This window comes from Bombina bombina, chromosome 1 (genome assembly GCF_027579735.1).
Source record: "Bombina bombina isolate aBomBom1 chromosome 1, aBomBom1.pri, whole genome shotgun sequence".
Classification (NCBI taxonomy): Eukaryota; Metazoa; Chordata; class Amphibia; order Anura; family Bombinatoridae; genus Bombina; species Bombina bombina.
In genome coordinates this window covers 289,726,623-289,748,167 of record NC_069499.1, presented here as the reverse complement: position 1 = coordinate 289,748,167, position 21,545 = coordinate 289,726,623, and the positions used below count along the sequence as shown (strand labels likewise).

At 40.6% G+C, this 21,545-nt stretch overlaps 1 protein-coding gene across 1 annotated transcript in view; it reads right to left on the bottom strand.

Annotated features, from left to right (window-relative positions):
- DTX3L (deltex E3 ubiquitin ligase 3L) overlaps window positions 1–21,545 on the bottom strand; it is a 525,788-nt gene that overhangs the window by 112,422 nt on the left and 391,821 nt on the right. Inside the window, exon 3 of the mRNA XM_053698039.1 lies at window positions 19,461–20,876. Coding sequence (XP_053554014.1) covers window positions 19,461–20,876 — 1,416 coding nt within the window. The remainder of the gene's footprint in view (window positions 1–19,460; window positions 20,877–21,545) is intronic.

Below are 21,545 nucleotides of genomic sequence, written 5' to 3'. Positions count from 1 at the left end.
CTGGAGCAAATAAAATCGTTCCCTTAAAAGGGAGAGAAAGAAGTCTGGACTTAGAAGTCATACCCGCAGACCAGGACTTCAGCCAGAGCGCGCAATGGGCTTGAAAATAAAAACCTGAAGCCTTAGCATTTAGGCAAATAATCTGCATATTGGCATCACAGATAAAAGAATTAGCAACCCTCAAGGCCTTCATTTTTTCCTGGATAACGTCGAGAAGACCCTCCAACTCGATCAATTCTGATAAGGAGTCACACCAGTAGGTAGCAGCTCCAGCAACCGCAGCAACAGCGCTGCCGGTTGAAACAAATATCCGTATGTTGAAACATCTTTTTTAAAAGAGTTTCCATCTTTTATCCATCGGCTCTTTAAACAACAAACTATCCTCAAGCGGGATAGTAGTGCGTTTGGCAAGTGTGGAGATAGCTCCATCCACTTTAGGGACAGAACCCCACAACTCCAATTGAGAGTCCAGAACCAGGAATCATTTTTTTAAAAAGACGACGAAGGGGAAAAGGAAGATCCAATCCTGTCCCATTCGTTCTTAATAATGTTTGCCATCTTTACAGGAACAGGAAAAGTTAAAGGCACTACCCTGTCCTCTCTCTAATTTAGGAATCATAGGTTCATCTGGCAGCTTGGCCTCTGGAACCTCTAATGTAGACAGAACTTCCTTTAGAAGAAAACATAAGTGTTCAATCTTAAGTCTGGTTCCTACGCAGCCAGAGGTTTAGAGGCAGCAATCTCAGAGTGTACCTCATCCTCGGATAACTGAGGCAGAGCAGTTAAATCCAATAAATTACAAGATGACTTTGGGGCAGGAGAGCTATGTTTAACCTTTCACTTGCGCTTAGCAGGGTGAGGTAAGCAATGATGGCCGCAGAAACCGCCGTTTGTAACTGCGCAGTAAAATCTGGAGGTAAAAGGCCCCCTCCAGATGGAGGATTAGGAGTGGTATGGGAAGCTGCATGTGTAGAAGGAGATGAACGTAGGGTACGCACCTCACGGGACGGAGATTCCTCAGAGGTGGACGGCTCAGTGGTATCAAACATGTTAACCTTTTTTGATATAAGCACTTTGTCAAGGCATGTGGAACATAGTTGAGAGGGCAGATAAACCAAGGCCTACTCACAATATAAACAGGTATTACTCTCTTGGATATAGAGGACTAGTACCACTCTAATGCATCAGAGTCCTCCATAGCTTGTGTAAAAAAAATAATAATAGGACTATAGAAAATAAACAAACTTTATTTCTCAATAAAAACAGTACCTTTTTACTCCCAATGGTTGGGTCACTCACCACCTCCTATGACCCAGACAATATAGAGACAACAACTCTCCGACAGCTAGCTCGGTCAGGAAAGAAACGAAAGCATGACCACACTCGGGCACATGGTGCGTAAGGCAGGACCGCCCCTGCTATGAGAAAAAAGCACGCCAAGCTATAAGCTGCGCAATGCTCAAAGTGAAAGTGAAAACCTGCACGTTCCAACATCTCACACATAAGCAGCATAAAATCAAAGTATCACAATTGATTAATCCCCACTGTTCAATAATCCCCCTCAGGAGATATAAAACCATGATTCCATAAGATAAATGGAGCCACACTGTGACCCTGTCTTCTAGTGTTTTCAATATTATACAAATTGAAACAATCTAACCTGAATCCATGCTGTGGAACAGAAAACAGCCTCTCAAGTGGTGACAGTCCTTTAGCCTCGCTCTGACATGGACTTGAGTGAGAACAAGCAGGTAGTGAACCTCGTCAACACTGATTGCTGTTAGAAAGCAGTCTGGATGGGTCTCGCAGGAAGACATCTCCCTGCATTCCACGACTCCTAACTTTCATCAATACTCTCACTGAGAGGCTTACAAGATTACTTAAAAATCCAGTCCCATAACGACAGGGCAGATACCCTTCCTAAGGAACTACCTCCGAAATCTTCTGGACACTTCTCTGCCAGCCTCCTGCGACGAAAGGCAAAGAATGACTGGGGTGTGAGGGAAGTGGGAGGAGTATTTATGCCTTTGGCTGGGGTGTCTGCCTCCTCCTGGTGGCCAGGTTCAGTATTCCTAACAGTAATACTGTGATGCTGTGGACTCTCCTTATATTAAGAAGGAAATCTCATCGAAGAATGTGAAAAAAAAGTTCTGCCTCTGGGCTGCCCACAGAAGGATTCAAGACTTCCTTCATTGCTAGAGAACTGGGGGTTCCACCCTGGTAGTTGATATCGGCCACCTTTGTGATGTTGTCTAACTAAAATCGAATAAACTAGACAGAAAGTAACTGAAACCAAGCTTATAGAGCAGTAAAGATAGCCATCACCATAGCAACCACCTATATGATGCATATAAAAAGCGCCCTATTTTAATTATACAACATGCCTGAAGAAACAGCTAGATAGCTGAGAAACACGTTTCATGTATTTTAGACTTTTTATCTTAATAAATTCTTATTTTAAAGTGGTCTATCAGACTCAACCATTTGTTTTTAAATTTGGAGTGCACCACCAATTTATATTGGAACCACATTGGAACACTATTCCTGGAAGACCAAGTGAACTAGACAGATGGAGTCTACAAAATCCAGCTTGCTTTGTTTGCACAACTTCATAGTGCAAACGTATACAGTTTATAATCACATCTTCTCTGAGACTGCTGTCTCACGGGACGGAGATTCCTCAGAGGTGGACGGCTCAGTGGTATCAAACATGTTAACCTTTTTTGATATAAGCACTTTGTCAAGGCATGTGGAACATAGTTGAGAGGGCAGATAAACCAAGGCCTACTCACAATATAAACAGGTATTACTCTTTGGAATAGAGGGAGTACGCTCTAATGCATCAGAGTCCTCCATAGCTTGTGTAAAAAAAATAATAATAGGACTATAGAAAATAAACAAACTTTATTTCTCAATAAAAACAGTACCTTTTTACTCCCAATGGTTGGGTCACTCACCACCTCCTATGACCCAGACAATATAGAGACAACAACTCTCCGACAGCTAGCTCGGTCAGGAAAGAAACGAAAGCATGACCACACTCGGGCACATGGTGCGTAAGGCAGGACCGCCCCTGCTATGAGAAAAAAGCACGCCAAGCTATAAGCTGCGCAATGCTCAAAGTGAAAGTGAAAACCTGCACGTTCCAACATCTCACACATAAGCAGCATAAAATCAAAGTATCACAATTGATTAATCCCCACTGTTCAATAATCCCCCTCAGGAGATATAAAACCATGATTCCATAAGATAAATGGAGCCACACTGTGACCCTGTCTTCTAGTGTTTTCTATATTATACAAATTGAAACAATCTAACCTGAATCCATGCTGTGGAACAGAAACACAGCCTCTCAAGTGTGACAGTCCTTTAGCCTCGCTCCTGACATGGACTTGAGTGAGAACAAGCAGGTAGTGAAACTCGTCAACACTGATTGCTGTTAGAAAGCAGTCTGGATGGGTTCGCAGGAAGACTCTCCCTGCATCTCCAGACTCTAACTTTCATCAATACTCTCACTGAGAGGCTTACAAGATTACTTAAAAATCCAGTCCCATAACGAAGGGCAGATACCCTTCCTAAGGAACTACTCCGAAATCTTCTGACACTTCTCTGCCAGCCTCCTGCGACGAAAGGCAAAGAATGACTGGGGTGTGAGGGAAGTGGGAGGAGTATTTATGCCTTTGGCTGGGGTGTCTGCCTCCTCCTGGTGGCCAGGTTCAGTATTCCTAACAGTAATACTGTGATGCTGTGGACTCTCCTTATATTAAGAAGGAAATCTCATCGAAGAATGTGAAAAAAAAGTTCTGCCTCTGGGCTGCCCACAGAAGGATTCAAGACTTCCTTCATTGCTAGAGAACTGGGGGTTCCACCCTGGTAGTTGATATCGGCCACCTTTGTGATGTTGTCTAACTAAAATCGAATAAACTAGACAGAAAGTAACTGAAACCAAGCTTGTAGAGCATTAAAGATAGCCATCACCATAGCAACCACCTATATGATGCATATAAAAAGCGCCCCATTTTAATTATACAACATGCCTGAAGAAACAGCTAGATAGCTGAGAAACACGTTTCATGTATTTTAGACTTTTTATCTTAATAAATTCTTATTTTAAAGTGGTCTATCAGACTCAACCATTTGTTTTTAAATTTGGAGCGCACCACCAATTTTTATTGGAACCACATTGGAACACTATTCCTGGAAGACCAAGTGAACTAGACAGATGGAGTCTACAAAATCCAGCTTGCTTTGTTTGCACAACTTCATAGTGCAAACGTATACAGTTTATAATCACATCTTCTCTGAGACTGCTGTCTTGTCCTGTATCATGGGAGCCAACACAGCAGTCAGTTGGAGACTGCAAAGCCCAGCCTGTGTTAATTGCACTACATTACAGTGCATATTTTCTTGTGAATAGCAATTTGGCAGTACTTTATACACACATATTCATTTGAATATTAAAGTTTCCTGCACCATGAGGCGTTCTATTTTTTTTTTTTCTAGTCACTTCTGCAAGCACCAATCCGCCAGAAGAAAAGCTGACTTGTGGACTTTCGTTATAATTTCTTAATTTTATATTATTTTCATTCTTTTTTTTTCCTTGGTATTTTGAATTTATCATGTTTATTTAATTTTTAAATTTTCTGTGTTTTTTTTTTAAATTGTCTGTTTTTTTTTTTTTTTTTTTAAATTCCATTTACAGTTTTTATTAAGATATATTTCTTCACACATATACATATGTGCATTTTAAATAAGTAAATTTATGCTTACCTGATAAATTAATTTCTTCTATGGTACGACCGAGTCCACGGAATCATCCTTTACTTGTGGGATATTATCTCTCTGCTAACAGGAAGTGGCAAAGAGCACCACAGCAGAAGCGTCTATATAGCTCACTCCCTTAGCTCCACCCCCCAGTCATTCGACCGAAGGTACAGGAAGAAAAAGGAGAAACTAAAAGTTGCAGAGGTGACTGAAGGTTAAAATAAAAAAAATATAATCTGTCTTAAAATGACAGGGCGGGCCGTGGACTCGTCGTACCATAGAAGAAATTAATTTATCAGGTAAGCATAAATTTACTTTTCTTCTATAAGGTACGACGAGTCCACGGATTCATCCTTTACTTGTGGGATACAATACCAAAGCTACAGGACACGGATGAACGGGAGGGACAAGACAGATAGCGAAACAGAAGTCAACACTGCTTGAAGAACTTTTCTCCCAAAAATAGCCTCCAAAGAAGCAAAAGTATCAAATTTGGAAAATTTGGAAAAGGTATGAAGCGAAGACCAAGTCGCAGCCTTACAAATCTGTTCAACAGAAGCATCATTTTTAAAAGCCCCTGTGGAAGCCACCGCTCTAGTAGAGTGAGCTGTAATTCTTTCAGGAGGCTGCTGTCCAGCAGTCTCGTATGCCAAACGGATGATGCTTTTCAGACCAAAAAGAAAGAGAGGTAGCCGTAGCTGTTTGACCTCTACATTTTTCAGAATAGACAACAAAGAAGATATTTGACGGAAATCTTTGGTCGCTTGCAAGTAAAATTTTAAAGCACGAACCACGTCCAGGTTGTGCAACAGACGCTCCTTCTTAGAGGAAGGATTAGGAGACAGAGAAGGAACCAAAATGTCCTGATTAATATTCTAATTGGTAACAACCTTAGGAAGGAATCCAGGGTTGGTACGCAAAACCCACCCTTATCAGCATGGAAAACAAGATAAGGCGATGTCGCATTGCAATGCAGAATAGTTCAGAAACTCTTCGAGCCGAAGAGATAGCAACTAAAAACAGAACTTTCCAAGATAGAAGTTTAATATCTATGGAATGCATAGGTTCAAACGGAACCCCCTTGAAGAACTTTAAGAACTAAATTCAAACTCCATGGCGGAGCAACAGGTTTAAAACACAGGCTTGATTCTAACCAAAGCCTGACAGAACGACTGAACGTCTGGAACATCTGCCAGACGCTTGTGTAGTAAAATTTATAAAGCAGATATCTGTCCCTTTAGGGAACTAGCTGATAGCCCCTTTTCCAATCCTTCTTGGAGAAAGGACAAAATCCTAGGAATCCTGATCTTACTCCATGAGTAGCCTTTGGATTTGCACCAATAAAGATATTTACGCCATATCTTATGATAAATTTTCCTAGTGACAGGCTTTCGAGCCTGAATCAAGGTATCTATGACCGACTCAGAGAATCGGATAAAATCAAGCGTTCAATCTCCAGGCAGTCAGCCGCAGAGAAACTAGATTTGGATGCTGGAACGGACCTTGAATTAGAAGGTCCTGTCTCAGTGGCAGAGTCCAAGGTGGAAGAGATGACATGTCCACCAGGTCTGCATACCAAGTCCTGCGTGGCCACGCAGGTGCTATCAAAATCACCAAAGCTCTCTCCTGTTTTATTCTGGCAATCAAGTGAGGAAGGAAAGGGAATGGTGGAAACACATAAGCCAGGTTGAACGACCAGGGTACTGCTAGAGCATCTATCAGTACTGCTTGAGGATCCCTTGATCTGGACCCGTAACAAGGAACTTTGGCGTTCTGACGAGACGCCGTCAGATCCAATTCTGGTGTGCCCCATTGATGAATCAATTGTGCAAACACCTCCGAATGGAGTTCCCACTCCCCCGGATGAAAAGTCTGACGACTTAGAAAATCGGCTTCCCAGTTCTCCACTCCTGGGATATAGATTGCTGATAGATGGCAAGAGTGAGTCTCTGCCAATTGAATTATTTTAGTAACCTCTATCATCGCTAGAGAACTCTTTGTTCCCCACTGATGATTGATATATGCTACAGTCGTGATGTTGTCCGACTGGAACCTTATAAATCTGGCCGAAGCCAGCTGAGGCCACACCTGAAGTGCGTTAAATATCGCTCTCAGTTCTAGAATATTTATCGGAAGGAGAGCCTCCTCCTGAGTCCACACACCCTGTGCTTTCAGGGAATTCCAGACTGCACCCCACGTCCGTCGTCACTATGACCCATGCTGGCCTGTGGAAACACATTCCCTGGGACAGATGATCCTGTGACAACCACCAGAAGAGAGTCTCTGGTCTGTTGATCCAGATTTATCTGAGGAGATAAATCTGCATAATCCCCATTCCACTGTTTGAGCACGCATAGTTGCAGTGGTCTGAGATGCAAGCGAGCAAACGGAACTATGTCCATTGTCGCCACCATTAGTCCAATTACCTCCATACACTGAGCCACTGACGGCCGAAGAATGGAATGAAGAGCCCGGCAGGTGGTTAAAAATATTTGATTTCCTGACCTCCGTCAGAAAATTTTTCATGTCCACCGAATCTATCAGAGTTCCCAGGAATGGAACTCTTGTAAGAGGGATAAGTGAACTCTTCTTTACGTTCACCTTCCACCCGTGAGATCTCAGAAAAGCCAACACGATGTCCGTGTGAGATTTGGCTAGTTGGTAAGTTGACGCCTTAATTAAGATATTGTCCAGATAAGGCGCCACTGCTATAGCCCCGCGGCCTTAGAAGCGCCAGAAGGACCCTAGCACCTTTGTGAAAATTCTGGGAGCTGTGGCCAACCCCGAAGGGAAGAGCCACAAACTGGTAATGCTTGTCCAGAAACGCGAACCTGAGGAACTGGTGATGATCTTTGTGGATAGGGATGTGTAGATACGCATCCTTTAAGTCCACGGTGGTCATATATTGACCCTCCTGGATCATTGGTAAAATAGTCTGAATGGTCTCCATCTTGAAGGATGGGACTCTGAGGAATTTGTTTAGGATCTTGAGATCTAAAATTGGTCTGAAGGTTCCCTCTTTTTTGGGAACCACAAACAGATTGGAGTAAAACCCCTGCCCCTGTTCTGTTTTCGGAACTGGGCAGATTACCGCCCATGGTATATAGATTTTCTATACAGCGTAAGAATGCCTCTCTTTTTGTCTGGTTTACAGACAATTGAGAAAGATGGAATCTCCCCCTTACGATTTCTAAAGCCCAGGAGTCCTGAACGTCTCTTGCCCAAGCCTGAGCAAAGAGAGAAAGTCTGACCCCTACTAGATCCGGTCCCGGATCGGGGGCTACCTCTTCATGCTGTCTTTGTGGCAGCAGCGGGCTTTTTGGCCTGTTTACCTTTGTTCCAAGTCTGGTTAGGTCTCCAGACTGACTTGGATTGAGCAAAATTCCCCTCTTGTCTTGCAGCAGGGGAAGAGGTAGAGGGACCACCTTTGAAGTTTCGAAAGGAACGAAAATTATTTTGTTTGGTCCTCATCTTATTTGTCTTATCCTGAGGAAGGGCATGGCCTTTTCCTCTAGTGATGTCTGAAATGATCTCTTTCAGTTCAGGCCCGAATAGGGTCTTACCTTTGAAAGGGATGGCTAAAAGCTTAGATTTTGATGACACATCAGCAAACCAGGACTTAAGCCATAATGCTCTACTCGCTAAAATGGCAAAACCTGAATTCTTTGCCGCTAATTTAGCCAGTTGAAAAGCTAGCTTGAGAGCCCTAATTCTTCTTTAGGAGACCCTCTAATTTTTTTATCCATAGGATCCTTGAAAGCACAACTGTCCTCAATAGGTATAGTTGTACGCTTAGCCAGGGTAGAAATAGCTCCCTCCACCTTAGGGACCGTCTGCCACGAATCCCGCATGGTGTCTGATAGGGCTGCAACAACTAATCGATAAAGTTGATAATAATCGATAATGCAAATCGTTGTCAACGATTTCCATTATCGATTCGTTGGTCTATCGATTAGTTGGACTGCTTGCCGCAGCCAGCCGTGCTAGAGGCGGCTAGAGAAGGCGTGTCTACTGGGAGAAGATCAGAGAGGAAGACGTGGACAACGGGTGAAGACGTGTGGGAGAAGTCTGTGACGACGAGATACTGCTTGCAAGGTGGGTAGAGTGTAGAGTAGAGTAAAGCCACAGAGAGTTTGCAGTGCACACTGATGAGGGGGGTACATAATATATAAAATTATATAGTAAACAACATTTATCGCCCTGGCTGCTACTTGACTGACTGAGATGATCGCGGGCATGGAGGGGAGTGGCTAAGGTCGGTGAGGGAGGGTCACACAAAGACATACACACACTCTCACAGAGACACCCACAGAAAACACACACCCTCACAGAGACATCCACAGAAAACACAGACATACACACCCATCCTCATAGAGGCATCCAGAGAAAATATACAAAGACAAACATACACACACCCTCACAGAGACACCCATAGAAAAAGCACAAAGACATATGCACACACCCTCACAGACATCCACAGAAAATGCACAGACATACACACACACCACCCACCCTCACAGAGAGACCCACAGAATAAAAATACATACACACTCATAGAGACACAAACCAAAGCACAAAGAGACATAAACACAGACACCCACATAAACACTCACAGAAGGAGAACATTTATGCACCTTGCATCCCCTAAATCAACAGTGCTTGACATGCATGATAAAAAAAATGCCAGAAATTAAGAGATCACTTTTTAAAGAATCATATTTGTAAATGTGCACACAAAAATAATTCAGTGAATTCAAATAGTACAATTAATGATCTGGGTAGATGGCTAGATGAAGAAAAGTACTTTTAAAAGGTTGACAGTTTGTTTTTTCCCCAACCAGAGCACAACTTCAAATATAGTGTACAAATGTTCCCATCTGTCAGCTGTACTTATGGATTTTGAAAATGCTGTACTCTATATGGTCTTGTTGGAACATAAGCGGTGGTACTCATAACATTAGATCTGGTTAAATGCAGGATTTAGGATTGTTGGGTATGTATTTCAAAATTAAGCCAGCTGTAGTGTAAGCTGAACAGTTTTGAGTTAACCTGTCTCATTCATATTTAAAAAATGCGTATCTGCCAAAAGGGGCACCTACCGTTTGTGTATTGAGGAGGAAACATTTTTGCATGGTTTAAATATAGAATTTCTACAGCATTATCAAATAATCATAAATACACTGTTGCTAAAAAAAATGTTTTATGGAACCCCTTGCCCCACCATACAATTACTACAACACTGAAGTTACAATCTGAAATTGCACAAAGAAACAAAAAACATTTGCTAAGTAAGTCCTACCTCCTCTGCAAAGTGAAAGTGATCTGTCCGTCTGACTCAGGCACACACTGTACAAACAAAGTGCCAAGTCCTGTCTCACACTGTGCATAGTGGTTAGTGCACACTCAGAAATCCTCTCAAATGCTAATACTTTACTCTTGTGTAATATCATTTCCCATGCTCAATTAGCACTCTGCTGTAGTACCCACTGGTGGCATAGTTCTTGCCTCATGGGGCCCCCCTGGGGCCCATTGGGGCCCCTGACAGTAGTCACCCCTGTCACCCCCCTGATGGCGGCCCTGAGGAGGACATTAATATACAAGTTAGGAATGAAGTCCAAACTTATTTGCAGAGAAGCCCCTTGCCAAGGAAGGAAACCCTTTGAGTTGGTGGAAAGGTAACCAAAAAAAAATATCCTGCCTTGGCAAAACTAGCAAAATCCTACTTGTGCATGCCAGGCACCTCCACACCATCAGAGCGACTCTTCTCTGCAGCAGGCAACATAACTTCTAAAAAGAGAGCCAGCCTTAGTCCAGATCACGTGGACATGTTAACATTTTTATTCTAATGCAACGTTTCTGGAACAGTGATACTCCACCTTTTTTTCATAATACATGATTAATTTGTTCTGCTAAAGTTTTTAAAAGTTTCTCATTGTAAGTTGTGTACAAATTACTTGTGTACAGTTGTACAGTGAACTAAGTAAGATAAAAAGTTTAACTATTTGTATTTCCTGCAGTTTTTTTAATACTCTATTAAACCGAACAGAGTATGTTTGTTCATTAAATTATATATTTTTTTCAAATGTTATATTGTTCTGAGTGTTTTTTTTCTCTTTCCTGTTTTATCCGATTAATCGAAAAAATAATCGACCAACTAATCGATTATGAAAATAATCGTTAGTTGCAGCCCTAGTGTCCTGATATGGAAACATTTCTTAAAAGTAGGAGGGGGAGTGAGAACGGAATACCTGGTCTATCCCACTCCTTAGTAACAATGTCCGAAATCCTCTTAGGGACCCAGGAAAACATCAGTGTAGGCAGGAACCTCCAGATATCTGTCCATTTTACACAATTTCCCTGGAACTACAATAGGGTCACAATCATCCAGATTCACTAAAACCTCCCTGAGCAACAAGCGGAGGTGTTCTAATTTAAATTTAAAAGCCATCATATCTGAGTCTGTCTGAGGGAACATCTTTCCTGAATCAGAAATCTCTCCCTCAGACAGAAAATCCCTCACCCCCAACTCAGAACATTGTGAGGGTACATCGGAAATGGCTAATAAAGCGCCAGAGGGCCTCAGCATTTACTCTCACCCCAGACTTACTGCGCTTCCCCTGCAACCAAGGCAGCTTAGATAAAACCTCTGTGAGGGGTAGTATTCATAACTGCGGCAATATCTTGCAGGGTGAAAGAATTAGACGCACTAGAAGTACTTAGCGTCGCTTGTGCGGGCGTTAATGGTTGTGACACTTGGGGAGAATTAGATGGCATAACCTGATTCCCTTCTGACTGAGAATCATCCTGCAACATACTTTTATTAGCTAAAATATGTTGTTTGCAATTTATTGACCTTTCAGTGCATGAGGGACACATTCTAAGTGGGGGTTCCACAATGGCTTCTAAACACATTGAACATTGGCTTTCCTCAATGTCAGACATGTTGAACAGGCTAGTAATGACCACAAACAAGCTTGAAAACACTTTATTTAGTGAAAAAATAACAATCTTAAAAAAACGGTACTGCGCCTTTAAGAGAAAAAAAGCATACACGTTCTGCAAAACTGCTTTAAAATACACAATCGTTTCAAATTTTTTATATAAGATTCAATTTATGCAATTAAGTTTGCCCCCACAAGAAAAAGGAAACATTTAACAATTTTTTGTGAAAACCGGATAGTTAATAAGGCCTAAATCCGGAAAAAACACCCTCTGCACCTCGCCACCCCTGCCCTCAGGGATTGGAAAAATGGGGTTAAAGCTTCGATTTGGACCAACACTACCACAAGGGCCCTCCGGAGATGGAGCTTGCTTTATAAATACAACTGCGCAATTGAGGTGCGAAAATAGGCTCCGCCCATCTCACTTGATGTTTTGTCAGCCTAAATGAACCGCTCCAGAGCTTTTCTAAACTAGCCATGTGGGTTCTGAGACCCAAAAAAGAAGCCAAGTGTACCCTCAATAAAGTCTCCAAAAAACGTTATTGTCCAAAAAACGTTAACAGTACTCCCAGTTCACAAAACGTTTGCCCACAAACATTCAAAACTCAGTGACAACCATTTTTATTAGCCCCTTATGCAAGCTTAGTAATACCCTCTATATCTCTTAGGATTACTGCTTACCCTTAGCCTCATTGGGATACTGTCAGCCTTTCTGAAATACCACAGTCTCTCCAGAAAAAATGACTGAACATACCTCCCTGCTATATAGCATGAAACCGTTCCTCACACTGAAGTTTCTTGTACCCCTCAGCCCTTCTGTGGGAACTGCTCTGGATCTTAGTGACAAATGCTAAGATCATCAGCCTCCAGACAGAAGTCTTCATCCATCTGCCGCCTGAGAGTAAATAGTACACACAGGTACCATTTTAAAATAAAAAAATCTTGCTTGAAGAAAGTAAAAACTAACATTTTATCACCTCTTTCACTTTACCCTTCCTAGTACTTAGAGTAGGCAAAGAGAATGACTGGGGGTGGAGCTATATAGACAGCTCTGCTGTGGTGCTCTTTGCCACTTCCTGTGAGCAGGAGGATAATATCCCACAAGTAAAGGATGAATCCGTGGACTCGTCGTAACTTATAGAAGAAATTAGGTTTGTTGCACACAAGGTTTGTTGTACACATATGGGCACATAACACGTATATCTACATATATATTTCTCTTTTTTATCTTTCACCATTCTCTTTTACTATTGGTATTTATATTATTAGGTTTAGCTGCAGTAATAACTATTACATATTGCATTCAGACCCCACCTTCTTTCAAGTATATCACCCTCTGCAGATCTTTATTCATAAGGAATTTGCTCATTATATTATACTCAGCTCTAGAATGTTGATAGGGAGACCTACTTCTTCTAATCGCCAGGTTGACTGAGCCATCAGAGAACCCCCAGTTTATCAAACTCTTGTCAGTTGTTATAATTTCCAAGGAATGATGCAAGAAACATCAGCCTAGGAGAACATGTTCCAGAGATAACCACCAGGAGAGAGACCCTCTTTTCACTGGGTCTAGTCTTAGTGATTTACGTTCCATTGTCTGAGCATACATAACTGTAGAGGTCTCAGATGATAGCAGGCAAACAAAATAGCATCCAAAGCCGCAGCCATGAGACCTAACACCTCAATGCTCTCACTGAGAGGCTGACAAGACTACTTAAAACTCCAGTCCCATAACAAAGGGCATATACCCTTCCTAAAGAACTACTCCGAAATCTGACATTTCGTTGCCAGCCTCCTGTAACGAAAGGCAATGAATGACTGGGGTGTGAGGGAAGTGGGAGGAGTATTTAAGCCTTTGGCTGGGGTGTCTTTGCCTCCTCCTGGTGGCCCGTTTCAGTATTTCCCAACAGTAAGAAATGATGCCGTGGACTCTCCTTATATTAAGAAGGAAATGTATCTTGTTAAGTAGTAGATCATTTGTTAATTTTAGAGCTGCAACAACTTATCGTCATAATCGATTATGAAAATAGTTGTCAACGAATCTCATAATCGATTAGTTGATTTGCAATTAGTTGGTCTGTGCACAACCCAGCTGCTTCACTCCACTGAGCTCCTGCACATGGTATTGTGTTTTATGGTTTTGTCCTTAGCCTAAAGGATGTCTACAGACGTATACTTTTCACTTTTTCAGGACAGTGTAAGTTTACTACTACCCCTGGCTTATGTGCAACCCAGATATAATAGGAGTCATCATTTGAATTGTTTATATTAAATCGGGTGATTTGGAACTAAGCTTTGCATGATATAGTGCCAAGCTTGTTATTTACACCTAGCCCCTAGATTGATGGGAGTTATTTAAATTGACGTGCACTATTATCTGTTTGCACAATTATTAGCGGATTGCTTGCTACTGCTGATTATATGTACTGTATAAATAAATGTGTAACGGCTAGATTTAGAGTTTTGTCGGTAACAACCCGAAAAGCTAACGCCGGCTTTTTTCTGGCCGCACCATAAAAATAACTCTGGTATTGAGAGTCCACATAAAGGCTGCGTTAGGCTCCAAAAAAAGGAGCGTAGAGCATATTTAACGCAGCTTCAACTCTCGATACCAGAGTTGCTTACGCAAGCGGCCAGCCTCAAAAACGTGCTCGTGCACGATTCCCCCAGAGAAAACAATGGGGCTGTTTGAGCTGAAAAAAAACCTAACACCTGCAAAAAAGCCGCGTTCAGCTCCTAACGCAGCACCATTGTTTGCTATGGGGAAACACTTCCTACGCCTGCACCTAACACTCTAACATGTACCCCGAGTCTAAACACCCCTAACCTTACACTTATTAACCCCTAATCTGCCGCCCCCGCTATCGCTGACCCCTGCATATTATTATTAACCCCTAATCTGCCGCTCCGTAAACCGCCGCTACTTACATTATCCCTATGTACCCCTAATCTGCTGCCCTAACATCGCCGACCCCTATATTATATTTATTAACCCCTAATCTGCCCCCCCCACAACGTCGCCTCCACCTGCCTACACTTATTAACCCCTAATCTTCCGAGCGGACCTGAGCGCTACTATAATAAAGTTATTAACCCCTAATCCGCCTCACTAACCCTATCATAAATAGTATTAACCCGTAATCTGCCCTCCCCTAACATCGCCGACACCTAACTTCAATTATTAACCCCTAATCTGCCGACTGGAGCTCACCGCTATTCTAATAAATGTATTAACCCCTAAAGCTAAGTCTAACCCTAACACAAACACCCCCCTAAGTTAAATATAATTTACATCTAACGAAATTAATTATCTCTTATTAAATAAATTATTCCTATTTAAAGCTAAATACTTACCTGTAAAATAAATCCTAATATAGCTACAATATAAATTATAATTATATTATAGCTATTTTAGGATTAATATTTATTTTACAGGCAACTTTGTAATTATTTTAACCATGTACAATAGCTATTAAATAGTTAAGAACTATTTAATAGTTACCTAGTTAAAATAATTACCAAAATTACCTGTAAAATAAATCCTAACCTAAGTTACAATTAAACCTAACACTATACTATCATTAAATTAATTAAATAAAATACCTACAATTACCTACAATTAAACCTAACACTACACTATCAATAAATTAATTAAATACAATTCCTACAAATAACTACAATGAAATAAACTAACTAAAGTACAAAAAATAAAAAAGAACTAAGTTACAAAAAATAAAAAAATATTTACAAACATAAGAAAAATATTACAACAATTTTAAACTAATTACACCTACTCTAAGCCCCCTAATAAAATAACAAAGACCCCCAAAATAAAAAATGCCCTACCCTATTCTAAATTACTAAAGTTCAAAGCTCTTTTATCTTACCAGCCCTGAACAGGGCCCTTTGCGGGGCATGCCCCAAGAAGTTCAGCTCTTTTGCCTGTAAAAAAAAACATACAATACCCCCCCCCAACATTACAACCCACCACCCACATACCCCTAATCTAACCCAAACCCCCCTTAAATAAACCTAACACTAAGCCTCTGAAGATCATCCTACCTTGTCTTCACCTCACCAGGTATCACCGATCCGTCCTGGCTCCAAAATCTTCATCCAACCCAAGCGGGGGCTGGCGATCCATCATCCGGTGGATGAATAGGTCCAGAAGAGGCTCCAAAGTCTTCATCCTATCCGGGAAGAAGAGGCGATCCGAACCGGCAACCATTTTTATCCAAGCGGCATCTTCTATCTTCATCCGATGACGACCGGCTCCATCCTGAAGACCTCCACTGCGGACCCATCTTCTTCCGGCGACGTCCAACTGAAGAATGACGGTTCCTTTAAGGGACGTCATCCAAGATGGCGTCCCTCGAATTCCGATTGGCTGATAGGATTCTATCAGCCAATTGGAATTAAGGTAGGAATATTCTGATTGGCTGATGGAATCAGCCAATCAGAATCAAGTTCAATCCGATTGGCTGATCCAATCAGCCAATCAGATTGAGCTCGCATTCTATTGGCTGATCGGAACAGCCAATAGAATGCGAGCTCAATCTGATTGGCTGATTGGATCAGCCAATCGGATTGAACTTGATTCTGATTGGCTGATTCCATCAGCCAATCAGAATATTCCTACCTTAATTCCGATTGGCTGATAGAATCCTATCAGCCAATCGGAATTCGAGGGACGCCATCTTGGATGATGTCCCTTAAAGGAACCGTCATTCTTCAGTTGGACGTCGCCGGAAGAAGATGGGTCCGCAGTGGAGGTCTTCAGGATGGAGCCGGTCGTCATCGGATGAAGATAGAAGATGCCGCTTGGATAAAGATGGTTGCCGGTCCGGATCGCCTCTTCTTCCCGGATAGGATGAAGACTTTGGAACCTCTTCTGGACCTCTTCAGCCACCGGATGATGGATCGCCAGCCCCCGCTTGGGTTGGATGAAGATTTTGGAGCCAGGACGGATCGGTGATACCTGGTGAGGTGAAGACAAGGTAGGATGATCTTCAGGGGCTTAGTGTTAGGTTTATTTAAGGGGGGTTTGGGTTAGATTAGGGGTATGTGGGTGGTGGGTTGTAATGTTGGGGGGGGGGTATTGTATGTTTTTTTTTACAGGCAAAAGAGCTGAACTTCTTGGGGCATGCCCCGCAAAGGGCCCTGTTCAGGGCTGGTAAGGTAAAAGAGCTTTGAACTTTAGTAATTTAGAATAGGGTAGGGCATTTTTTATTTTTGGGGGTCTTTGTTATTTTATTAGGGGGCTTAGAGTAGGTGTAATTAGTTTAAAATTGTTGTAATATTTTTCTTATGTTTGTAAATATTTTTTTATTTTTTGTAACTTAGTTCTTTTTTATTTTTTGTACTTTAGTTAGTTTATTTCATTGTAGTTATTTGTAGATATTGTATTTAATTAATGTATTGATAGTGTAGTGTTAGGTTTAATTGTAGGTAATTATAGGTATTTTATTTAATTAATTTAATGATAGTATAGTGTTAGGTTTATTTGTAACTTAGGTTAGGATTTATTTTACAGGTAATTTTGTAATTATTTTTACTAGGTAGCTATTAAATAGTTCTTAACTATTTAATAGCTATTGTACCTGGTTAAAATAATTACAAAGTTGCCTGTAAAATAAATATTAATCCTAAAGTAGCTACAATGTAATTATAATTTATATTGTAGCTATATTAGGATTTATTTTACAGGTAAGTATTTAGCTTTAAATAGGAATAATTTATTTAATAAGAGTTAATTAATTTCGTTAGATTAAAATTATATTTAATTTAGGGGGGTGTTAGTGTTAGACTTAGCTTTAGGGGTTAATACATTTATTAGAATAGCGGTGAGCTCCGGTCGGCAGATTAGGGGTTAATAATTGAAGTTAGGTGTCGGCGATGTTAGGGAGGGCAGATTAGGGGTTAATACTATTTATTATAGGGTTAGTGAGGCGGATTAGGGGTTAATAACTTTATTATAGTAGCGGTGCGGTCCGCTCGGCAGATTAGGGGTTAATAAGTGTAGGCAGGTGGAGGCGACGTTGAGGGGGGCAGATTAGGGGTTAATAAATATAATATAGGGGTCGGCGGTGTTTGGGGCAGCAGATTAGGGGTACATAAGGATAACGTAGGTGGCGGCACTTTTCGGTCGGCAGATTAGGGGTTAATAAGTGTAGGTAGCTGGCGGCGACGTTGTGGGGGGCAGATTAGGGGTTTATAAATATAATATAGGGGTCGGCGGTGTTAGGGGCAGCAGATTAGGGGTACATAAGGATAACGTAGTTGGCGGTCGGCAGATTAGGGGTTAAAAAAAATTAATCGAGTTGCGGCGATGTGGGGGGACCTCGGTTTAGGGGTACATAGGTAGTTTATGGGTGTTAGTGTACTTTAGAGTACAGTAGTTAAGAGCTTTATGAACCGGCGTTAGCCCAGAAAGCTCTTAACTACTGACTTTTTTCCTGCGGCTGGAGTTTTGTTGCTAGATGTCTAACGCTCACTTCAGACACGACTCTAAATACCGGAGTTAGAAAAATCCCATTGAAAAGATAGGATACCCAATTTACGTAAGGGGATCTGCGGTATGGAAAAGTTGCAGCTGAAAAGTGAGCGTTAGACCCTTTTTTGAGTGACTCCAAATACCGGAGGTAGCCTAAAACCAGCGTTAGGAGCCTCTAACGCTGGTTTTCACGGCTAACGCCAAACTCTAAATCTAGGCCTAAGGCTTTGTCCTGTTATTGATATATAGGGGCCTATCTATCAAGCTCACAAAGACCGCTGCTCCATAACCCTGTCCGCCTGCTCTGAGCAGTCGGACAGGAATCTCAACAATTCAACCCGATCGAGTACGATCGGGGTGGTTGACACCCCCTGCTGGCGGCCGATTGGCCGTGAGTCTGCAGGGGACGGCGTTGCACCAGCAGCTCTTGTGAGCTGCTGGTGCAATGCTGAACACGGAGAGCGTATTGCTCTCCGCATTCAGCAAGGTCTTGCGGACCTGATCCGCACTGTCGGATCAGGTCCGCAAGACCTTTGTTAAATATGCCTCATAGTCTTTAGCACTTTTGATTTTGTTTTTTATTGTTTTTTTTTTATATTTTTAATCAATTTTTACCAGATTCATCCTTTATAAGTATATATCTGTTATTTTTAGAGCGGACTAGATATTTTCCCCTAACCTTATAGCTGGTTATTTACCATTGCATATAGATATTCAAGATATGTTTTATGTTAGAATGAAGTCAATAGTTACTTTATTGAGAGGCCACTTGCCAAGGTGGAAGTTCTACCTCTTTTCAAACAGTTTTTGTTTTGCTTAATTATAAAACTGTGCTCTGTTGCTTAAAAATTGGACAAACAGTTGTGTTAATGTAAAGTTTTAATCTGAAGTTTATATTTGTAACACTCAGTATGTGGATTCTATTTAACATATAGGAAATAATTTTTTTTTTTTTTTTTTTTATCCGATTAGTCGATTAATCGAAAAAATAATCGTCCGATTAATCGATTATGAAAATAATCGTTAGTTGCAGCCCTAGTTAATTTTGTTTCAATATGCATTTTGTGTGTTAATAGATCTATAGAAAGTTATCTGCCAGACTTGACACAAACAAATAAACATCAAAATTCTATAGCGTTTACTGAGTTGCACATTCTGTGTAATAACAATGTATTCTGATGCAAGTAACACTTTATATAAAAATGTATTCATATCTTCTTTTATAGTAAGTTAACTTATTATTTTGAAAGTCTGGTACTCACCCCATAGGTCCCACTCTTGATAGAATAAGTAATTAGGAATGTGTCACAACTATAACCAGGCAGGCTGGTTTTAATTACTGTGACGTCCATGGTTCCATCTGGCTGATTTCCTGTGATAACTCCATACTTTACATTGCACACTGGACATACTGGCTTATACGTCATGGCTTTATTAATACATTCAGTGCAGAAGGCATGCTTACATTTATCTAATATTTTTTTGTTTTTCATTCTGTCCATGCAAATGGTACATGTATCCTCCTTGGATTCATTGTTTTTATTAGAGGAGGAATCGATTGTATCCATTGGCTCCTCATCTCCCACAGCTCCTGCAGTTTGGAGTGCTCCCTTCAAGATTTTGAGTTTCTTTTCAGCAGCCCACACATCACCTGGAGACCCAATCAGGAACACAGAGCCCTCATTATACTGAAAGATTATTTCTATACCCTCCAATTTTAGATTTTCCTCAAACAAAGGGATGCACTTCTCCTTCATTTTGGGATCCAGAGGGATCTGTTTCCTAATAATATTGGTGATTGTATCCTGCAGCACAATGAGAAATGCCTGACAAGCATGAACTTCAAGATTAAAGGAATCATTTAAAGTTCTGAAAGAGACCTTCACACTATTTGAGTCTGCAGGTTTCTGTTCCATTTTCACAGTGTATTTTTCTTCTATTTCTTTCATTTTTCTAGATTTGAGTTTTCCTAATATCCCCAAGTGTTCAACATTCACTGTGACTTCTGTTTTCATTCCAAAAGACGAGATCTTCAGGGCTTGTCGGAAAGCCTTCCCTTCTTCTAAGAATTTCTTTGCCCCTGTTAATTGAGAAGAAGGACCACGAAGGGTGACTTTATTACCTTCTACAATCACATGTATTTTATTAAAGTGCTCCCTAACAATCTGTTTGAGCCTTTCTGATGAGGAGTGTCTTTTTTCTGGTAAAAAGACAATTTCTTGCCTCCAATCTGAAGTTATACTTTGAATTGTATCAGTAAAAAGCTGATGAGCTTTTGCAATGTTTGCATTATCACTGAGTGACAAGAAATGGATGCTAGTATTAGCATCGTGAGAATTTTTGGAGGCATTCATTTTCACATTAAATTGATTATTCAACTTCTTAATAGTTTCAGAGTAAACATCATTAAAATATTCGTATAAAGCTGACGGAACACACAAAGTATTTTGCTCTTGCTGTGGTGGATTTTTCTCATCATATGAAAATTCTTTGTGTTGCACAAACTGTTCTATACGTTTGTACATTTTCTCAATGTCATTAAATGTCCCTGTTACTTCCTGTATCAAATTGGATGAGTCACTGTTGATTTTGAGTTGTGGAAAATTTTCTTTTATCACCTCTCTTTGTTCTTTACTAAGTAGGTCAAGATTTAAAGTCGCTGACACCTTAAGGAAAATCTGCAAAAAAACAAAAATCTCCAATTAGATATATACTTATACAATATATAAAAACAATAAAAGCGCTCAAGTTTGAATTGGAACAATTTAGGCCTAAATTACAAGTGGAGCGTTAAATTATGGTGCCCCACAAACAGGCAAATTTCTCATTCGCATTGCGCTTGACTTGTAATACCAGCGCACATTAGCGTGCACTGGTATTACTCAGTGGAGTGCTAATATCGCTTTTGCAAAAGCAATCTTTAGCACTCGACTTGTAATCTAGCCCTGAATATATATATATATTGCACTATCCATGCACTCCAACCTTTCTGGTTGTTTATTCAGCCCGGGTGTTTCCTTGCATAATTTTCATACAAATCCACACGACATAGAGGGCACTCACAGGTCTTGATAATATATTTCTTTATTCAAGTAACATTCACATAAGTCAACGTTTCGGCTCCATACATGAGCCTTTTTAATGACAATCTATAATAATAATATTTACAAATTAATATACATATAACAATATATTGTGTTAATATATATATATATATAAACACAATATATTGTTATATGTATAATAATTTGTAAATATTATTATTATAGATTGTCTTTAAAAACCCTCATGTATGGAGCCGAAACGTCGACTTATGTGAATGTTTCATTATTTGTAAAATATATATA